The sequence below is a fragment of the Plasmodium sp. gorilla clade G2 genome (genome assembly GCF_900097015.1).
Source record: "Plasmodium sp. gorilla clade G2 genome assembly, chromosome: 7".
Taxonomy (NCBI): domain Eukaryota; phylum Apicomplexa; class Aconoidasida; order Haemosporida; family Plasmodiidae; genus Plasmodium; species Plasmodium adleri (nom. inval.).
In genome coordinates, this window is record NC_041699.1 from 39489 (window position 1) to 62943 (window position 23455).

The following is a 23455-nucleotide window of genomic DNA, read 5'->3' on the forward strand; positions in this document are numbered from 1 at the left end:
ATTAATTATTAATAAAAATAAATATAATATATTATATTTTAAATATTTCATATATAACATATAAAATATTGTATAAAAAAATGTATCTTAAATAGTATAATACATAAAAAAAAAAAAATAAAATAAATAAAATAATAATTAAAAATGAATATTAAAAAAAATATTTTTTTATTTACTGTTTTAATAAATTACATTTTAACAGAATATTTATATTATTCTAGTCTATATATTTATTCATAAATAACATTTTTTTATTTTTACTACTTCATCTTAATGGTTATACTACACGTCTATTTGGATTAGGTCTATTCATTTGGTTAGGACCTTTTCCATTATGTTTTGAATAATTATTTTGTACTGGAGATTTATTTACTGTATTTTGTACTGGGTTTTTATTTTGTGCATTTTGTTGAGGTGCTTTATTTTGTGCATTGTGTTGAGGTGGTTTATTTTGTATATTTTGTTGAGGTGCTTTATTTTGTGCATTGTGTTGAGGCGGTTTATTTTGTGCATACTGTTGGGGTGGTTTATTTTGTACATTTTGTTGTGGTTGTTTATTCTGTGTATTTTGTTGAGGTGTTTTACTTGTAATATTTTTTGGAGGTGTTTTCCCTCCTACATTTCCTGTATCGAATTTCTCTTTTACCGTTTGTTGAATTGATTTAAGCACAGTGCTATTTTTTATATTCCATTTTTCCCCCCCCTTATCTTGAGATTTATTTGTATACCTAACAGCCTTCGTTATATATTTTATACCTTTAATTTTAAAATATTTGTTTTTAAATGCATTGATCCTTTTATCCCTTACAAAAAATAAACCTGGAAATGCCAATGAAATAAATGCACATGCTCCAGCTATTGCACAGAAAGCTGGATTACCAGCAGAAGCAATACTGGCTATTACTATACCTATTGTAAGAACCACAATTAATCCAAATGGTACCAACATAGTTTTACTTAATATAGAACTTATACGGTGTGTTTCCATAAAATCCTTAAACATAGGTTTCATAATAGAACTATATTCTGTTTGTTTACTATATTTTTCAATAATTGTATATATATCACCTTGATGAAACTTATCTATTTCATCAAAATATAAATTCATAAGTTCTATCATTCTATATTTTCTTGTTAAATCTTCATCTGCATCTTCATATTCTGCTTTCAAAATGTCTTTTATTGTACTTTCAATAAATTTTGACTTTATATGAGGAATTTGTATTTTGAATTTATCTTCAACTCTATTAATTTTAATTTTATCTAATTGGTTTAAACCTTCCTTTTGTTCTTCATCTCGTTTTAAAGGATCTTTAGGTTTCACTTCTTCTTTCTTTAAAGTATCTCTTTGTTTTACTTCTTCTTTTTTAAAAGGTTCTTTAGGTTTCGATTCTTCTTTCTTTAAAGTATCTATTAATTTCACTTCTTCTTTCGTTAAATTATCTGTTATTTTCACTTCTTCTTTCTTTAAAGTATCTGTTGGTTTTACTTCCTCTTTTTTTAAAGTATCTTTAGGTTTCGATTCTTCTTTTTTCAAAGGATCTTGTACTATTATTTTATCTCTCCCCAAATTATCTTGTATTATTATTTCATCCCTTTTTAATGTATTTGGAGATTTTATTTCTTCTCTTTTAAAAGAATCTTCTATTATTATTTTATCTCGTCTTAAATTATCTTGTTGTTTTATAGAACCTTCTTTAAATGTATCTTGTACTACTGTTTCGTGCCTTTTTAAAATATCCTGTGCTTTTATAACATCCGCTTTTAACGTATCTTGTATTATTATTTCTTCTCTTCTTAAATTATCTTGTGTTTGTTTTACATCTCTTTTTAAAGGATCATATGGTTTACTTTCGTCTTTTCTTAAATTATCTTGCATTTGTGTTACATCTCTTTTTAAAGGATCATATGGTTTGCTTTCGTCTTTTATTAAATTATCTTGCATTTGTGTTACATCTCTTTTTAAAGGATCATATGGTTTACTTTCGTCTTTTCTTAAATTATCCTCTGGTTTAATCATATCCTTTTTAAAAGGATCATATGGTTTGCTTTCTTCTTTTCTTAAATTATCTTGTGTTTGTGTTACATCTCTTTTTAAAGGATCATATGGTTTGCTTTCTTCTTTTCTCAAATTATCTTGCATTTGTGTTACATCTCTTTTTAAAGGATCATATGGTTTACTTTCGTCCCTTCTTAAATTATCCTCTGGTTTAATCATATCCTTTTTAAAAGGATCATATGGTTTGCTTTCTTCTTTTCTTAAATTATCTTGTGTTTGTGTTACATCTCTTTTTAAAGGATCATATGGTTTACTTTCGTCTTTCCTTAAATTATCCTCTGGTTTAATCATATCCTTTTTAAAAGGATCATATGGTTTTCTTTCTTCTTTTTTTAAATTATCCTCTGGTTTAACCATATCCTTTTTAAAAGGATCATAAGATTTTATTTCATTTTTTTTTAATGGGTCTATTCCCTTTTGTGAATCCGTTGTGAATGGATATTTTTGAGTTGTTTTAATTTCTAATGGTTTCTTTTCTATGGATTCCATTTTTAGTTGTGTACTTTCTTTTTTTTCTTCTATTTTTTCTTCTTCATCTTCATCTTCATCTTCATCTAATTCATCTTCTGTATATTCTACCTCTTCATCATCATCTACCTCAACTTCAACTACTTCATATTCTACTTCTTCATTATCATCCACCTCAATTTCAACTACTTCATATTCTACGTCTTCATCTTCATCTACTTCAATTTCTACATATTCCACTTCTTCATCTTCATCTTCATCCTCATCAACTTCAATTTCTTCATATTCTACAACTTCCTCTTGTTCTTCCTTTTGTTTTTCTTGAATTTTTACTTCCTTCTTTTCTGTTATATTTGTTTTTAAAATTCCTCTTTCCATCAATTTTTTTGTTATAGGATCATCATCTAGTTTATTACTTAACATAGTTTGTTGTCTTCCTATAGAACTACCACCTGATAAATCTGTTAATAATGTTTTCCTAAGTACGTCCACTTGTGTTGCTGATAATTCTCCTGTTTGTATCAAAATTCTATGGTGTCTACCTGTTATAAGGGTAGGATTCCATACATCTCTCTTATTATATTTTATTCCATACTATGTAAAAAAAAAAAAAAAAAAAAAGTATATATACATATATGTGTGTTTGTTTGAATTTATGTATTTATATGTTTTAATTTTAAAAAATATATATAATAATTTATTAAAAATTAATTTTTATTAATTTATTACAATTTTTTTTTTATTTTTTTCTTCTTCAACTTACCAGATTACAATTAATTAATATCAAATTTATTATAGTGTATATTAAAATCCATATTTTACGCCAATATTTTTCCTTATCTATTATTATTCTTTCAAATGATTTTTTCTTTAACATGTTTCATGTTATCATTATGTAAAATTTATGAATTTATTATATATATGAAAAGAAATAATATTTACTTTTTTTTTTTTTTTTTTTTTTTTTTTGTTACTTCTTTCATATAAACAACTAAACATGTAATAAACCTATTTTTATAAGAGATCTTTTATAAAAAAACCTTTTGCACGATATATAATAAAAGTGCATAGATATATCATTATATTATAAAATCTTTTTATAATATATATATATATATATGTATATATTATAAAGTATCTATATATTTCTTTTAATTTTGTGAAAATATGTTTATGATACTAATATAACATATACATTTAATATATATTTAATAATATACATTATAAATATTAGAATTATTTTATTAACATATATAAAAATAAAAAAAAATTATTTTTGAAAAATTTATATTTATAAATATTAAGAAAATTATAAATTATAAATTAATAAATAATTCTATATTCGTTCATATAAATATAAATATATATATATATATATATATTAAATTAGAACATAATTAAGGAATATATGTATATATATAAAAACATGTAAATATTAATTTATATTATATTTAAAAATATATAAATTATATTCTATATTATTTCTTCATATTTAAAAAATATATATATTAAAAAATTGAAAAAAAAAAAAAAAAAAAAACAGCATACAACAGAACAACACCAAAAAAAAAAAAAATAAATAAATAAATAAATAAATTGTGGTTGTACAACCTTATAAAAAAGAATATAAAAAATTAAAAAACCTATATAAAAATAAATATATCATATATTAAAAAAATTAAACAATAATAATAATTAATTATTATTATTTTAAAAATAAATAATATTTCTAATCATCATTGAAACTTTTAATATTATTTATTTATATACATTTTTATTAATTATTAAAAAATAATAAATAATAATAAATTTTAAAAAAATAAATAAATAACAAATAAGTCATTATATATATATATAATATAAAGTTTATATAATTATAATTAATTTATTCATAATATTTATATAATATATTATTTTAATAAATATAGATTAAAACAAATTTATTACTAATATTATAAACAAATATATATTAATCCATATTTTTTATTCAATTCATATATAAATAAATTTAAAAAATAAAATTTTAAAATAATACATTCTTGTATATTTTAGCTATATGTTTTTTATAATTAAAAAAATGTTTTATTCAAAATAAAATAAAATGTAAAGTTTAATATAATATATATAATAAATAAATAAATAAGTATGCATTATAAATTGAATATATTTTGTATAGAACAAAACCTATATACTATTTAAAAGAATATATAAAATATAAATATATAATTTTTGTTTTATACAAATATATTATATATATATATATATATATATATTAATTACAAATGAAATTGTTAAAAGATATTTATGATTATTTCTTATTAAAGTATTATTTCTAACAACCAAAAAACAAAAATTAAATATAATATATCGTTCTATATATATGTATTACAACATTAATAATTTTATCTATAAAAAAATTATTAATAATACGTATTGTATTATTTAAAAAGAATACAAATGATATTTATTAAAAATATTATTGATATTAAAAATAATATAAATTAAAAAATAATCATTATAAAAAATAAATAATATATTGTATTGTAAAATATATATATATGAAAAGAATCATATGTGATTATAATTTATAAAAATAAAAGAAAATAAGTATAAATAAAAATAAAATAAAATAAAATATATAAATATATACCTTTTATTTTAAAAATAATATATATATATATATATATATATTTTTTCTGTCTTTAAATATATCGATCAAAAATATATTTAAAAAAAAAAATAATACATTATATATAATTTATTCATAATGTTTATTATTCAGATGAAACAAATCCTACTTGTCGGTCTACTTCTTTATGTTATGTCACCGGAAAAAGTAATATAATTTATAAATATATATACGTATTCATTTAACATAATTAAAAATTATATATATATATATATATATATATATATTAATATTTAATTATACAATATTATATATACAATATGTATGATTGTTTATTTGTAGAATGTCCACCAGACCTCCATCAAGAAACAAAATAAGACATTTCATGTATCAAATTTAATACAAATTAGATCACTGGCAGAAGCATCTGTAGAAAAACCTTCAACTCATAATAAAAACAAATATCCAAATGAATCAATTACGAATTCAAGTAATGCTTCCCCACAAAGTTCTATAAAGGCAACAGCTGAAAAAAGTGGAACAAAATCTATGTCGAAAAGAAACGAACAAGTTAATACTCAAACAATTAGTAGACCTACATATAATTCTATTTTACAAAATCGTCAATCATCAAATGATAATAATTATTGCGGCGATTTGCAAAATATACTACAAAGTTACAATGAAAATCATGTAAAAAGTATTGTAGATACATTGGATCTTCCAAATGATATTAAAGGTAAATTTAAAGAATTACTTTGTTTAAATGTTAATAGAAGTGATCCAAATCGTCAATATAAATTATACAGAGAAATTAAAAAGCATATCAAAAAATATGAAGATCATCCAATGATTCGTAGTTTTGTTGATTTAGAAAATATAGAAGATGATATTTATTATTTACGAAATCCACACTTAGCAAAACATGTAGTATGCGATACATCAAAAGAAAATAGAAGAAGAAAAAAAATGAAAAAACTAGAAAAACAGAAATTAGAAGAAGAAGAAGAAGAAAAAAAAAAAAATAAGCAAAAAAAAAGAAGAGAATAACTTTTGAACAATATGAAATGTTAAGGAAAAATATAAATTGTAGATACTTATAAGTTTAAGGTGAAACATATTTAAATAAGTATTAGTTATTTTTTGGATTTTTATATATAAATACAGGAAATAATTTCAAAAAGAAAAAAGCAAAAAAAAAAAATCATGACTTTCTTCCACATATATAAATATATATATATATATATTATTCCCATTATAATATATTTATATAAATTCAATAAACACATTTTCTTTTTTTTTTTAAATTCTTTATTTTTATATTTTTTTATTAATCTAATTTTGTTTTCTATATACTATGCTTATTTTTTATTTTTTATATATACTATTTTTATATTTTCCTTCCGGGTTTAAAGAAAAGAATTACATAATTTTTAACAAAAGACAAATATACTAATATTCAAGATAATTACATAAAATTTTAATATATTAATTATATATATATATAATACACACTATTATATTCACATATAGACCCATATAATTTTAAATAACTTTGTATACATTAATAAATCATTTTTTATCACCAATTTTTCATTCCAAAATGATATTAAAAAGAAAAAAATAAAATAAAAAATTTATTGCAAATAAATTCCCAAGAAAAATAAAATATTCAAACTTATATTAAGGTCAATAAAAAAAAAAAATAAAAAAAAAAAAAAAAAATAAAAAATAAAAAATAAAAAATATAGAACATATATATATAATAATAAAAAAATAAATAAAAATATATGATATTTTTTTTTCCAAAATTATTAAATATTAATATATATATTTATATTTTCCATTTGTTTTATATATATTATTCAAAAATAAAATATTTTTATTTTTATTATAATATCTCCATTTATGAATATAAAAATTTTCAAATATATTGCATTTGACAAAAAAAAAAAAAAAAAAAAAAAATTCATCATAACTTACATTTATATTTTCGCAAATTTTTTTGAAAAATACTAACAAAATAAAAAAAACATATTATCATAAAAAGAAAAAAGTAAGAATATTTACAAATAAATATTAAAAAAAATATATATATATATAATATATATATTATAAATATTTTTTTTTTTTTCAAATAAAGGAATCAAATTTTTATATGTACATTTCATATTTCCTCAAAATATATAACAGAATAATTATTTTTTACGTATTTATCAATATAATATAGATCACATAATAGTTTTATATTATATTATATTATATTATATTATATTATATTATATTATATTATATTATATTATATTATATTATATTTTTTGTCTAATATATATGGTGTTATATAAATTTACCTAAAATTTTAATTCTTAAAAGATTTATATATTATATATAATAATAGACATGAATTAAAATAAAATATATAACTTTCATAATTTATAAATATTAAATAAACATATATATATATTTCATTCATGTAAATTTTATAAATTATAATTTTTGTCACCTATAAATAATATATACAATCCAAATTGAACCTATAATGTGGAGTTGTTTTTTTATAAAATATATCAATCATAATTCAACAAAAAAATTCGCATATGCCTTTTTTTTTTTTTTTTTATCAATTATTGTTATTTTTTTTATATATATTTTTACATATATTTAATATTATATATATATATATATATATTATATCACCTTTATAATCATGTTATGAATGTATAAACACATTTTCTATAAATTTAGAACAAAATAAAAATAAATAACATTTTTTCTATTATATTCGCAAAAATCAAGACACCACACTTTTGAGAATTTTTTTTTTTTTTTTTTGAATTTAAAAGAGAAAGAAAAAAAAAACAAAAAAGGTTATCTCTATTTTGATAAAAAATAAATGAAGTTATATAATATATACCTTTTCGTCATGATCTTTCGTAACATATTTATATAATAAATATTTTTTTCTGTATTTCTTTTAATTTGAATATATATATATATATATATATACAATATTTATATATTTTTATTTATAAACTATTAAACTTCAAATATATTTTTATTTTTATATTTTTTCACATATTTTTCTTCATTTTATTATTTTACGTATGATTACATAAAAGCAAGAAAGCAAATAACAAGCAAAAAATATTTAAACAAAAAAAAAAAAAAAATTTTAATAATTATATATATTATTATATATGTACTAAAAAAAAAAAAAAAAAGAATCTATGATTATATATATATATATATATATATATAATTTTTCATACCTTAAGAGATATTATATTATGCATGCATATAAAAATATATATAATTTTTAAAATATATTTTTATATATATATAATAATATTATATATTATTTTTTATTTTTTTTATTTCATTTTTTTTTTATGGTTGTGGTTGTGGTTGTTCGGTTCTATGAATTATTCTTTAATAATTATAAAAATTTTAAAATAATATAATTTAATACTTATCTATATATTATAATAAAAAAATATTTTATTTAATTATAATATATATATATATATATAATGTTATATATTTATAAAGAGAATAAAATGAAAATATTATTTGTGAGAAAAAATATATATAATATTATATAAGGCTGTAATTTGTTTTTAATTTTTCTGTATAGTTAAATGTTTAACTTTATTATATAAGTTAAAATACAGACATAATTTTTTTGTATAATTTTTTAATATTCCTTTTAATATATTATTATATTCTTATTATGATAAACACAAAGAATTATATATAAAATTTTCAATAAAATTATGAATTTGGCATATGTGTTGTATAATTTGTTCTTAAACCTTTAAAAAATATAAGAAAAAAATATATACATATATATATATATATATATATATATATATATATTGATATTATTTTTATATATTGTTTATTTTATTCAATCTATTTGAACCTTGTTAATATGTATTATAAATAATTAATTAAAAATGAGACAATTTAAAGATTCTAATTTTATTAACCCTACACGTTTATTAAATAAAAATTACTTAAACTGTAAAACTTGTATTATATATTCTTTTGATAATGAAGAAAAACACCAAAAAAAAATTAAATCATTTTTTAATTCATTGTTTTCTAAACGTTTTGGTATATCTATTCTTGGAATAATATACGTAATCTCAATGGTAAGTACACAAAAATAATATCAATACATATATATATATATATATATATATATATATATATATATGTATATATATACATATATGCATAATATAATATTTCATTTTATATTTTATCTTAACTCATTTTTTTTTTTTTTTTTTCTTTACTTCTTCTTCTTCCTCTTTCTAAATATATATAGAATGGATTTTCCAGTAACAATAATATTTTATCAAATATAAAATGTAATAATACATATTCCAGAATTTTAATTGAAACACAACCTCTTGCTTCTAATGAAAATGTGGTAATAACTCCAAATAAATTTTTTACCAATATTAATATTGCACCTAAAAGGCTAGGAGATAAATTATCTATTGAAGATGCATTCGGAGAAGTAGATAGAAAATTAACAGATTCTCATAACAAATTACAAAAAAACATAAATAAACATGGATTGTGGAATAATCATACGAGTCTTACTTTTGGTCATGCATGTTCACTACTTGATAGTAATAGTACTGAGCAAGAAATAAATAAAAATATAGATCAATTAATAACTGATCGTATAAATAATAAACAAAAAATGTATAGTTTATGGTGGGATGTCATGAAGAATGAAAAAAAAAAATATAATTTAAAAACAAAATATTTATATAAACATCATGAAAAATTAATACAAAAATATAAAAACATTGATCAGAACATAGCAGAAATACAATGGAAAGAATGTAGAAAATACATTATCTTAGCTAGAGTAGAGTATGAAAAATATATAAATAATATTTTCTGTAAATGGATTAATAAACCTACAACCAAATCATCCATATTTAAAAAAATTGTAAATAAAAATAGAACACTATGGAAAATGTTAACTGATTATGTTATACAAACATATTCAGAATCTATGACCCACTCATATGAACATATTAGTCAAGATATTCATAATAAAAATCAAATGCATCCAACACATATAAACAAAGAAAAATATAAAAACTATGTATCAACCACACTAAGAACTTCTCAAAGAGATAATTTATCCTTACTATATAATTATGAACAATTTTTTCAAGATATACCATATTTTGATTTAGATGCATTGGATAATATAGAAGAAGAAACAGAACCTATTGAAGATGTACAAGAAATAGAAGAAAAAAAAGAAATAAATGAAATGCGCACAGATTTTGAGGAAATACAATTTATCATAAAAGCAGAAGAAAAAATTAGGTTACTAGAAGAATCACTATATAAACCCTTACCACCTTTAATTGAAAAAGAAGAACAAAAATATGACATAGAAAAGCATAACATAGTATCAAAAAAAACAGCAGTTGAAACTAAACAGGAAATAGTTCATGAAGAACAAACAAATGAACAATCAATACAATCAATACAACCGATCCTTCAATCTGAACAAACAATAGAAGAAGAAAAACAATCTGACGTAAAATTAACAGAACCTGTTATTCAATCAGTAAATCTCGATTTAGAATTAGAAGATCCCATAACTGAAACTGATCAATCAATGATCCAAACGGTACAATTAGCTGTTGATTCTGAACAACCAACATTAGAAACTGCTCAAGATGTACTTGAAGCAACAAGAGAAGCAATTCGTACAATACAAGATGCAGTAAAGGTAATAACAGAAGTTCTTAGAGAAACACAAAATTTAGTTAAAGAATTACAACCAATATCGGATCAAATACATAGAAGAATCATATATATAGAACCGCATATTACAATCAAACAAGCTACTAATATCATACAATCTTCAATCACAAAAACGCAAGAACTAGTTCAGGGCGTACAAGCAATAATAAATAAAAATAATGAAGAAAATGAAGAAGATGAAGAAGATGATGACATATTTGAAGATGCTTTAGAAGAACTTCCAGACGATTAAGTATTTAAATAGTATTTACAAAATTTTATATAATAAAAATATATATAAATATATATTATAAATTATATGAAGACTGCTGTGCAGTATAATATATATATATATTTTTTTTTTCTTATTCATTTATTTTATCCTTTTTTATTAACAATATTCACATATTTATTGTCATTTTAAACATATATCTAAATATTTGACATGTATATTTATATAAAACAATATTAATAATAAAGAACAACATCAACTGTCATAAAAAATTGAATAGGAAAATTAAAATTAAAATTATAAATATAAATATATACATACATATATATATATATATATATATATATATATATATATATATATATATTATATTTATTTTAATATTTTTTACGTTTGTTTATATGAAAATGTATTTTATAAAATGACTTTTCATAAATACATAATTTATATATAATACTAAAAAAAATATAATAAAAAGTAAAACAATATGAAATAAATAAATAAATAATGTATTTAAATACTATATATATCTACATCAGTAAATTATTTTACAATAACAAAAAATATATATATAAACATAACGTACAGAAACAAAAATGATAAATAATCATAACTTTAATACATCAATTTAAATTAAACAAAAAAAAAAAAGAAAAAATAAAAAAAGAAAAAATAAAAAAAGAAAAAATAAAAAAAGAAAAAATAAAGAAAAAAAAAAGAAAGAAAGAAATTGTATTCATCATCATATATGAATTTACATATATATATATATATATATATGTGGTTAATTTAAAAAAAATAAAAGAGTATTGTACAAATAAATATTTTCATATTTATTCATCCATATTTATATAGAGCATGATTTAAGAACATTAATTTTTTTTTTTTTTTTTTGTATAAATTATATTTTAATTATTATCATTATTTATAAATTCTTCAATAATTTCTTCTTCTTCTGTGTCATCATCAATTATATTTTCTTCACTGCTATTATCGTTATTGTTCAAATTAGATATCCAGTCTAAGATTTTCCCTAACACTTGTTCATTTCCAGGTTCCATAGGTAACAAATGTTCCATAATATCTAGAGGATAAAATTCTTTATTTTCAATATCAATATCATTGAAAAATTCCATGGCTCCTTCAAAGGAACATACAGAATCATCTTTTGAATGAATAAATAATAATGGCATATCTTTTGGTAAATAATTTATATCCTCTCTTAAATTTTCAATGGCTTTAAGTAACTGAAAAGCAAACTGACCAGTTATCCATTTTTGATATCTCAATTTATCATAAAATATAAGATCATTAATATATGGATGTTTAGAAAATTTGAATCTTTTAAAAAGTCTATTTTTCGGAAAATGATTACCCAAAAATTTCATTATATCATACATACCTTTAAATTTAAAAGAATTAACTGACGATAATTTTTCAAGCATTATCATTCCAGATAAAGATATACATCCTTTTATATTCATATATTTATTTGGGTGTAGTTCTTTTTCTAATAATTGTAAAGCTCTTAAAACTATATTTCCTCCCATAGATAAACCCATTATATATATTGGAATAGGAGAATCTTTATTAGTTTCAATTATATTATTTTCATATGAATCCATTTGTATAGTTTCACATTCAGATATGTCATTTATATCCTTAACATTTTCAAATATATCATTTTCTGTAGTATTATTTTCATATACATCATTATCACTCATACAATTTTCAATCATATTTAATGAACAATTATTATCTTCATTTTCAGATTGTATAGAATCATTAATTATTTTAATATATTGTATAAAATCATATACTAAATCATCAAAATTTTTTACATTAGTTCTTAAATTTTCCCATCCTTCAGATTCTCCATGCCCTTGTAAATCTAAACCATAGACTGAATAACCTTGCTCATTTAATTTTTCTATCCAACTATCTTTGTATATATAATAATCATCTAAGTCTTTTATTATTACCTTATCATTACTAACTATATCTGCATTGTGTCGTAAAAATTGGAACCTTATATGTGAATTTAAACCATGTACTAATACAAATATACCTATAGCTCCTTTTACTATCCATGAATAGGTTCTTAATAATAAACCATCCCTATTATAAAAAGAATTTATACTTGTTGTACCATCTAATTTAGTATTATTTGTTTTATACTCTTCACAATCTAATTCATTAGATACCATTATATTTATAATATAAAAATTATAATCAAATCAAGCAACAAAAAAGTATATTTATATATATATATAAATATATACAAATTTTTTTTTTTATATATTATTCAACTTTAAAAAAAAGTTAACACCTTAATAGTTCTACAAAATATATTTCCATTTTATAATAAATCATTATATATATATATATATAAAATAATTTCTTTCTATCTTTTCTTCTTTTTTTTTTTTTTTTTTACTCTATATTTTTATAAATCATTTAAATGAAACAAAAAAAAATATATGTGTATAAAATTGTAAAAACAATACAAAATATTGTTTAGTATATATATATAAATAAATATATATATATATATATATATATATATATATATATTGTTATTTTATTTTATTTTTCTATTTTTTGAGAGGTCTATTTAAAAAGTATAGATTTTAATTAATTTAAATGATATATTAAAATTTTTTAATTTTAAATTTATTAACATATCTTTCTAATTCTACATATATATATATTGAGATTACTAAAATAAAATTAATAAAAATTAATTACTCTAAAAATATATTTATATTATTACATATAAATATACAGGACCCCAAAAGATGGTATTTTTTACTATTACTTTTTTTATTATTATTTTATTATTTCTTTTTTTTTATTATTTAAAATTCAAAATATTTAAAAAAAAAAAAAAAAAAAAAAAAAGTATATGACATATATATAAATATATATTATATAATAATTAAATAATAAATACATAAATTTGGGAATTCCTAATTTGTTCTTATATAATATAATAAAAAGATATTTAAAAAAAAAAACCTAATATATATATACATAATTTATATAATATACATAATATAATAAAATATTATATTTATATAGTTGTGTTTACATATACATGCAATTTTTTTTTTTTTATTATTTTATCTACATTTATCTTTTGTATTAATATTATGATTATTATAAGGCTTATCATGTTGTTTTATATATTATTCATATATATATATATATATATATATATATATATATAAAATATATTATATGTATTATATAATATAAAGTAAAATATTCAAAAGAATTTTTTTTTTTTCTTGTGCTAATTTTCAAAAATATAATATATTTTATTCTAAATTATATACATTTTCATTTTATTTTATTTTATTTTATTTTTATTTTTTTTTTATTTTGTATTATATGGGAATAATATTTTTTTCGCTATTTTTTATAGCCAGCATATTCATAATTAGGAATATAAAAAATATATATTATAAGTATACATAATAACATTTGTAACATTTCTTTTTGTTTTTAAAAAAAATATATATAATATAAAATGATTTTAAATAAAAAATAAAATAAAATAAAATAAAAAATTAAAAAAAAACAATAAAGGTATTTATAATTCAATTAACAGAGAATTATATTATGAATATAATTCTTTTATTTTTATATTAAATAATATCATATAATGAAAATATGAATAATAAATGTATTATATATATATATATATATTTTTTACTGTTGGTTAAAACACTATATATATTATTAAAAAGTGAGTATCATATATACTCTTATATTTTATAAAAATAACAAAAAAAAGAAAAAACATTAAAAAGGATAATTTATTTGAAAAAATATCATCCCATATTATTTTTTCATAACTTGTGTAAAAAAAAATTTATATAAATAATATATATATATGGAAACACAAATGTGAAGAATATATAATTTAATGTATGCATATATTTATTTATTTTTTTTATATTATATAACACTTTATAATATTACATAATAAAAATCACATATATATATATATATATATATATATTTCCTTATAAATATATGATTAATTTATTATTAAAGGATCACATATATCAACACAAGATTGTTATTTGTTCCCCCCCCCCTTTTTTTTTTTTTTTTTTTTTTTTTCTTTTGTCATATACTCTATATTTGTTATTTATATTATTCGTATATGATAAAAATATAATATATATTTTTTATTTATTTTCCAGTTAATAAATAAAATAAAAAAAAAAACACTTTCCCTATTTTTCTATCGTTGGGGATAAAATAAAAATTTATCCATCTCATTTTTTTCCCGTTTTATTAATATATAAAAATAAATGTCTTAAATTTGTGAATGAGAAAACACAACTGAAAATAATTATAACTAAAAAAGAATCACATATATTAAGGACATATATATATATATATTAAAATATATAACTTTATCGTATTATTTGTTCCTATTAAACATATAAAAAAATATAAATATTCTCTAACAATAAAAATAAATATTGGTAGCACTTTAAAAATTATATGTTGTTTTGCTTAAATAAATAAATATAAATATGAAAACATAATAAATAATTTTGTCATAACCTTTTAAAATTTATTATTTTATGATATTCCTAAATTATAGAATATAAATAATAAAATGTCATATATAAATATAAAGAATATATTTTAAAACATATTTTATATGTATAATAAAAAGTAAAATATAGAAATATTATATATTATATTATATACCGATTTAAAAAAAAAAAATTATATAAATAAATATATATATTTTTATTTTTATATATATACAAAAATATCAACTTTATAAAAGATACAACTGAAATTTAAAAAATACAAAAAATATATAATACATATATATATATTATAGTTCAGTTTTTAAAAAATATGAATTTTCAAATCTTTTTATAATATTTATAATATTATATATATAATAAGAATTTCATAATGTATTCAATTTATTTTATTCTTTTCCCCCTCTACATTTCATATATATATTATAAAGATTATAAAATACGTACAACCCGTTCATATTTATAGGGTTAACATACAAATAAATTATTATATATAAATATATATTTATATGGGTACAGTATTTTTTTCCCCACTACCAACTATTTATTTTATTTTTTTTTTTTTTTTGTTACCATATTTAAGATTTTATCATTTTAGGAAAGTAAAAAAAAAAAAAAAAAAATTTATATATATCATATATTTATAGGATAAATTTTCTTAATCCAAAGGGTTTTTTTTTTTTTATAATTATTATACAAAAGAAAAAAAAAAAAAAAAAAAAAAAAAAAAGAGTATAATACATATATAAATGAAATATATAATAAGCATATAAATATATATAATAATAATAATAAGTTTCATTATTATTATTAATAAAATCATATATTATATTATATATAATATGTTGATATTGTTAAAATTTAAAAAAAAAATTTACATATAATATATTTATATATATATAATTTTTTTATATAAATATATTTCTTTATTTTTTTTTTATTTTTAATTAACCACATAAATAAATATAATTATAGATCAAAAAAAGAATAAAATTGGTGCCTTAAAATATATTTAAATTGTACACGTTACCATAACAATAATATAAATATACAACAGAAAATATGTTTATGTTATATATATGAATATACATTACGATAATATAAAAAGAAAATAATTTATATGAGAAAATATTTATACCACCAGAAAAAACTTAAAAAATCATACAAAAAATAATGATACATATTTTTTATAAGACAGCCATATGTACTCTCCTAATCTGGACAACATTGTTTTATTCTAATAAAGTAAGAAAGAAAAAAAAAAAAAAAAAATTAGAAAAAATTACAAATGCAATATTATGAAAATATTTATATATATATATATATATATATGTATATGTTTATTTATTTATTTATGTATCTTTTTATTTTTCCAACACATATATATATATATATATATATATATATATATATATAACATATACTGATTTATTATTATTATTATTATTACTTTTTAGAATTTAAAATGTAATATTTATTATGATAACAACAATTTATCAACATATATTATAAAGAATGACAGATTATTGTCAGAATTTCAATCGAACTTTCTAGGGGGAGGATATAGTGCAGCTTTAAAATTAGTAAATAGTAAAAAATCAGGAACAAATCTAAATATAAGGAATAATTCAGAAAATAATAGTACAAATACAAAATTACCAGCAAATAGTAGTACATCTACAAATATAAATACAAAGTTAGCAGGAAATAGTAGTACAACTACAAGTACTACAAAAGTAACAGAAAATAATAAAACAAATATAAAATCAGCAGGAAACAGTAGTTCAACTATAAATACAAATTTAACAGATAATGCCAATGCAACCAAAAAAACAACAGAAAATATTATTACAACTCAAACTTTGACAGGAAATAATACTACAATCACAAATACATCCTCAACACAACATAATAGTAATATTAAAACAAATATAATTTCAACAAATAATAGTAATAGTAATACTAATACTAATACAAATTTAACAGATAATACTAATGCAACCAAAAAACCAACGGAAAATATTATTACAACTCAAACCTTAACAGGAAATAATACTACATCCACAAATATATCTTCAACACAACATAATAGTAATATTAAAACAAATGTAATTTCAACAGATAATAGTAATATTAATACAAAATTAACAGATAATACTAATGCAACCAAAAAACCAACAGAAAATATTATTACAACTCAAACATTAACAGTAAATAATACTGCAATCACAAATACATCCTCAACACAACATATTAATAGCATTAATACAAATCCAAGTTCAACAGATAATAGTAATACTAGTACAAATTTAACCGATAGTACTAGTACAACTAAAAAGTTAATTGGTAATCAAAACACAACACAAGATTTAACAACAAGTACTATTACAAATACAACATCAACAGATAATAATAATAATACAAATATAGCATCAACAGATAATGATAATACAAAAATAACATCAACAGATAATGATAATACAAAAATAACATCAACAGATAATGATAATACAAAAATAACATCAACAGATAATGATAATACAAAAATAACATCAACAGATAATGATAACACAGACATAAAAGTAACTGATAATAATCATATAAATATAACATCAACAGAAAATAATGACACAGACATAAAAATAACGGATAATAATAATAATAATACAAATATAGCATCAACAGATCATAATAATACAAATACAATATCAACAGAAAATAATAATACAGACACAAAAGTATCGGATAATAATAATAATAATACAAATATAGAATCAACAGATCATAATAATACACATACAATATCAACAGAAAATAATAATACAGACACAAAAGTATCGGATAATAATAATAATACAAATACAATATCAACAGATAATATTAACACAGACATAGATATAGCGGATAATAATAATACAAATACAATATCAACAGATAATAATAACACAGAAATAAATGTAACGGATAATAATAATAATAATACAAATACAATATCAACAGATAATAATAACACAGAAATAGATGTAACGGATAATAATAATAATACAAATACAACATCAACAGAGAATAATAATACAAATAAAATATCAACAGATAATAATAATGTAAATACAATATTAACAGATAATAATAATACATATACAATATCAACAGATAATAATAATATAAATACAATATCAACAGATAATAATAATGACACAAGTACAATATCAACAGATGATAATAATAATACAAATACAACATCAACAGAGAATAATAATACAAATACAATATCAACAGAAAATAATAACACAGACACAAAAGTATCCGATAATAATAATAATGACACAAGTACAATATCTACAGATAATAATAATAATAGTACAAATACTATATCAGAAGAAAATAATTATACAAACCAATATGTCTTTGCTAATAATGAAGATGAAACAAGTACAGATGATGAGATAAATAATGATTCAAATAATAATTCAGAAGAAAAAGAAAATATTAAATCAATGATTAACGCTTATTTAGACAAGCTAGATTTAGAAACTGTTCGTAAAATATATTCAGATATAAGTACATGTATTGAAAATAAAAATAATACCATTAATAAAGCAGCACATTTAAAAAAAAATTTAAAAAATATGTTTAATATAATTAAATTCATAATGGTTATATATATTGCTTTTAATTGGAGTGAAGTAATATATAAATATGCAGGAAAATTAATTCTAGCTTTTGCTTTATATATTTTAATTAATTAAATAATCTATATAATTTTTATGTACTAAATATAAATATATAAATATATATATATATATATATATATATATATATATATATATATATATATATATTTATGCCTTTTACCCATTTATGCTTATACTCTATTTTATGTAATACTTTATTATTCTTATACACCTTTGTATATATATATATATAATTATACATATATATATTTTTTTTCTGATTTGTATAAATTTCATTAGTATATATTGTTTTATATGTGCACAATTTACTTTTATATATTTTTTTTATTTTTTTTTTATAAAAACCCATTTGGACATTATATAAACACAAGGTAATTATACCTTCTATTTAAAAAAAAAAAAAAAATTCATAAAATAATTACTGTATTTATTCTTTAATATGAAATGTATTCCGAAGAATAAAATGATATATAAATATAAAAATATATATATATATATATATATATATATATATATATATATATATATATCATAAATAAGGGAATAAAAAAAAAAAAAAAAAAATTATTTAACATTAACTTATATATATATATATATATTTTTCCTTTTTGTAATAATTAAGGGAAATAAAAAATTAATTTTTAACATATATAAAGAAATAATTATAAATACATTACTTTATATATATATTACAAAATACTACTAAAATAAAATGAAAATAATATATACATAATATTATATATATATATATATATATATATCATGTTAATTTTCATATTTCTTGTATATTTTTAAAATAAACTAAATTCTTTTTAATCACAATTTTTTTTGATAAGCATATTTACATATATATTAAGAATACTATAATTAATATATACATATATATATATATATATATATATATTATATTTTCTTATCCATCTATATAATAATATTCCTTTTTTTTTTTTTTTTTTTTTTTGATATAAAAGCATCTATAATCCTCAATATACAATAATCTTTTATATAATTATATATATACATACATATGAATATATGTAAATTTATTGTATATACAATTCTCATAAATAGAAAAATGAAAAAAAATAAAATAAAATAACTGGGAATAATTTAAAACAACAACAAAAAAAAAAAAAAAAAAAAAAAGTATCCTTATAACAATTCTCAATAAATAGTAATATAAGGGTAAAGCAATTTGATGGTCGTACTAAAAAAAAGTAGGACCCTCAAAAAAAAAAAAAAAAAAATGATACGAGTGTACTTTTTTTGTTTTTCTTTCTTTTTTGGTCCTTATAAATTTATAATCATAAATAAATATAAAACAAGGTTTTAATTTTTCTTTTTGTACTTAATTTTATATTCTATTAAATTATATAATCATAAATAAATAAATAAATAAATAAATAAATATATATGTATATATATATTAATCGTGTGTTTATATTTTCATAAAAATAATGTATTTTATTATTATATTTCTCATAAAAAGCAAGAAATTAATGTTTTATTTTTTCTATACATGCATGTGAAATTTTCTTAATTTTTTTTAATAATAATATATTATATATATATAAAAATTTATACATATATAATACTAATAATTACTTCTAAATCCATATATAATAATATATATATATATATATATATATATATATTAATATAAGTACTTGTAAAATTATATTTATATTATATTATATATTTAATATATAAACACTGAAAAATTTTTTGCGTACAAAATTTTGACAATCTTTGCTTAAGAAAAAAATATTTTTTTTTATAAGAAATAAAAACAAAAAAAATAATATATAATATATATAATAATAATGTAAAGATTTCTTCTTTATTTTTATATATAGAAAATATTTAAAAAAAGAAAAATAGTAGAATAAAAAAAAAAAAACCAAGAAATTTACCGGGTATAAAAATAATTTATTAATTTACGTAGATAATATATATAATAGTTCATAATTTTCATATTATTTAATTTTAATTTTACATTTATCTATCCTTAAAATAATTTTTTAAATAATGCATGATAATAATACTATGTGTACAGTACATATTTTAAAGAAATATAAGGGAAATATGCGTAGATAAGAAATAAAAAAGAAAAGAAAAACGACGTATAATTTTCTTTAAAAAATAAAAATATATATTTTACTTCTCAATTAAATTAATTATTTACCAAGAATATACATATATAAAATAAAAAAAAAAAAGGTTCCAGTAAAAATAAAAATAAAATATTCATATTATTATATTATATATATTTCTTAATATATCCATAAAACATAATAAAAAAAATTATGATTAAAATAAAATAATTGTTTTTTTTTTATTTATTTTTTAACCTTATTATTATATATATATATATAATAATATTATAAAGTTAAATAAATTGATTTCTTTCTTATTATAAGAAAATAATAAAATTAATTCCATTTTTTGTATTTTTATTATATATTTTATAAAAAAAAAATAATAATAAAATAAAAAAATATTTATTTTTTTATATTATATCCATTATAAAAAATAAAAAATAAAAAATAAAAAAAAATTTTATTTTAATTTTTTATATAAAATAATAATTATATATATATAAATATATATATGTATATATAATAAATTAATTAAATTTTCTTATATATAATAATATTTTCCATTAGTTTATGATGTTTTTTTTTTTTTTTATTATTATTATTGAATATTTTATTCTTATTGAATTTTATATGAAAAAATAATTTTATAAAAGTTTGTTATTTCATTTTTTTTTTTTTTTTTTTTTTTTTTAATTCTTATTGGATGATTCTCCATTTGAAAAATTGTAACAAAAGTAAAAATTTTTTTCTTAATTAATATATATATATAAATATATATATATATATATATATATATATATATATATATTTTATTTTTAATTAAGAATAATTTTATGATTTGTAGATTTAAAAAAATAAAATTTTTTTTTTTTTTTTTCTTTTTTTAATTATTTGCTAATTTCCCTTTAAAAATTCTTTTTGTATTATTTTATTATAATTAAATATTTATAATATATATTAATTCAAAATGAGTCAACAACAAAAACAAAACGAAGAAGTTACTCCCCAAGAAAAGAAATTCAATCCTTTAAGAAACCCTGGCCCAGCTGGTCCCTATCGTCATCATGGACCCCAAGGAAGAACACCATATATGCAACTCCACAAAAATCAAAATAATAATATGGTACATAAAATAAGTAATTATTTAGGAATTGAAAATAAGGAATTAGTTGAATTTGGTTTAAATTTATTCACATATATTATAGCTATATTCATTGCCTTACAAATATATGATTACGTAAGCATTTAAAAAAACAAACACTCTACAATATATATATATATATATATATATATATAATTATACATTTATAAAATTCATATTATTTTTTAAATATATAAAATCAATTTTTACCCCATTAATTCATGCAGCCTATAAATATTCATTATTATATTATTTCATTATATATATATATATATATATATATATTTTTTTTTTTTTTTTTTTTTTTTTCTTTATAGGTAACACATAGAAAATGTGGATATTACAAAGACATGTTGGCTAAAATTGTTAGATTCCAAGCCAGTTTACAAAACACAAAATAAATATAACATTAAAGTAGAAAAGGTATCTTTAAAGAAAATTAATGAAGACAGAAAAAAGAAATAAAAAATATATATCTTTTATATATATATATATATATATTTTTTTTTTAACCGACTGATGTTTTTTCTTAAATTGAAACTATATATATATATATATATATGTTGTATATATTTATATATAAAAATTATATTTATTTGTTATATCTCGCATTTTTTTTTTTTTTATTAATTTTTTCTATCAAAATTTTGTTCTGGCTTTTTTCATTTATAATATTTATGTATATATATATATATATATATATATATATATATATATATATATATACATATATATATGATGTATATTTTGAATTTTTTTTTTTTTTTT

The 23455-nt window shown here is 17.1% G+C and overlaps 6 protein-coding genes across 6 annotated transcripts; 4 read left to right on the forward strand and 2 right to left on the reverse strand.

Annotated features, from left to right (window-relative positions):
• Window positions 1-277: 277 nt before the first annotated feature.
• Window positions 278-3404, reverse strand: PADL01_0700600 (Plasmodium exported protein, unknown function; the record flags this gene model as incomplete). The annotated part of the gene is made up of 2 exons (XM_028681042.1): window positions 278-3121; window positions 3291-3404. 2 exons carry the CDS (start codon window positions 3402-3404, stop codon window positions 278-280), a joined length of 2958 nt encoding a protein of 985 aa, XP_028537459.1.
• Window positions 3405-5309: 1905 nt separating this feature from the next.
• PADL01_0700700 (Plasmodium exported protein (hyp12), unknown function) lies at window positions 5310-6206 on the forward strand (the record flags this gene model as incomplete). The annotated part of the gene is made up of 2 exons (XM_028681043.1): window positions 5310-5363; window positions 5499-6206. 2 exons carry the CDS (start codon window positions 5310-5312, stop codon window positions 6204-6206), a joined length of 762 nt encoding a protein of 253 aa, XP_028537460.1.
• Window positions 6207-9112: 2906 nt separating this feature from the next.
• On the forward strand, window positions 9113-11196 carry PADL01_0700800 (Plasmodium exported protein (PHISTb), unknown function; the record flags this gene model as incomplete). The annotated part of the gene is made up of 2 exons (XM_028681044.1): window positions 9113-9310; window positions 9490-11196. The coding sequence occupies 2 exons, from the start codon at window positions 9113-9115 to the stop codon at window positions 11194-11196; spliced, it is 1905 nt and encodes a 634-aa protein (XP_028537461.1).
• Window positions 11197-12083: 887 nt separating this feature from the next.
• On the reverse strand, window positions 12084-13382 carry PADL01_0700900 (lysophospholipase, putative; the record flags this gene model as incomplete). Its single annotated transcript, XM_028681045.1, has 1 exon — window positions 12084-13382. One exon carries the CDS (start codon window positions 13380-13382, stop codon window positions 12084-12086), a length of 1299 nt encoding a protein of 432 aa, XP_028537462.1.
• Window positions 13383-16925: 3543 nt separating this feature from the next.
• Window positions 16926-19501, forward strand: PADL01_0701000 (sporozoite threonine and asparagine-rich protein; the record flags this gene model as incomplete). Its single annotated transcript, XM_028681046.1, has 2 exons — window positions 16926-16997; window positions 17210-19501. 2 exons carry the CDS (start codon window positions 16926-16928, stop codon window positions 19499-19501), a joined length of 2364 nt encoding a protein of 787 aa, XP_028537463.1.
• A 3012-nt stretch (window positions 19502-22513) lies between these two features.
• PADL01_0701100 (small exported membrane protein 1) lies at window positions 22514-23088 on the forward strand (the record flags this gene model as incomplete). Its single annotated transcript, XM_028681047.1, has 2 exons — window positions 22514-22783; window positions 23005-23088. The coding sequence occupies 2 exons, from the start codon at window positions 22514-22516 to the stop codon at window positions 23086-23088; spliced, it is 354 nt and encodes a 117-aa protein (XP_028537464.1).
• Between the last annotated feature and the right edge of the window lie 367 nt (window positions 23089-23455).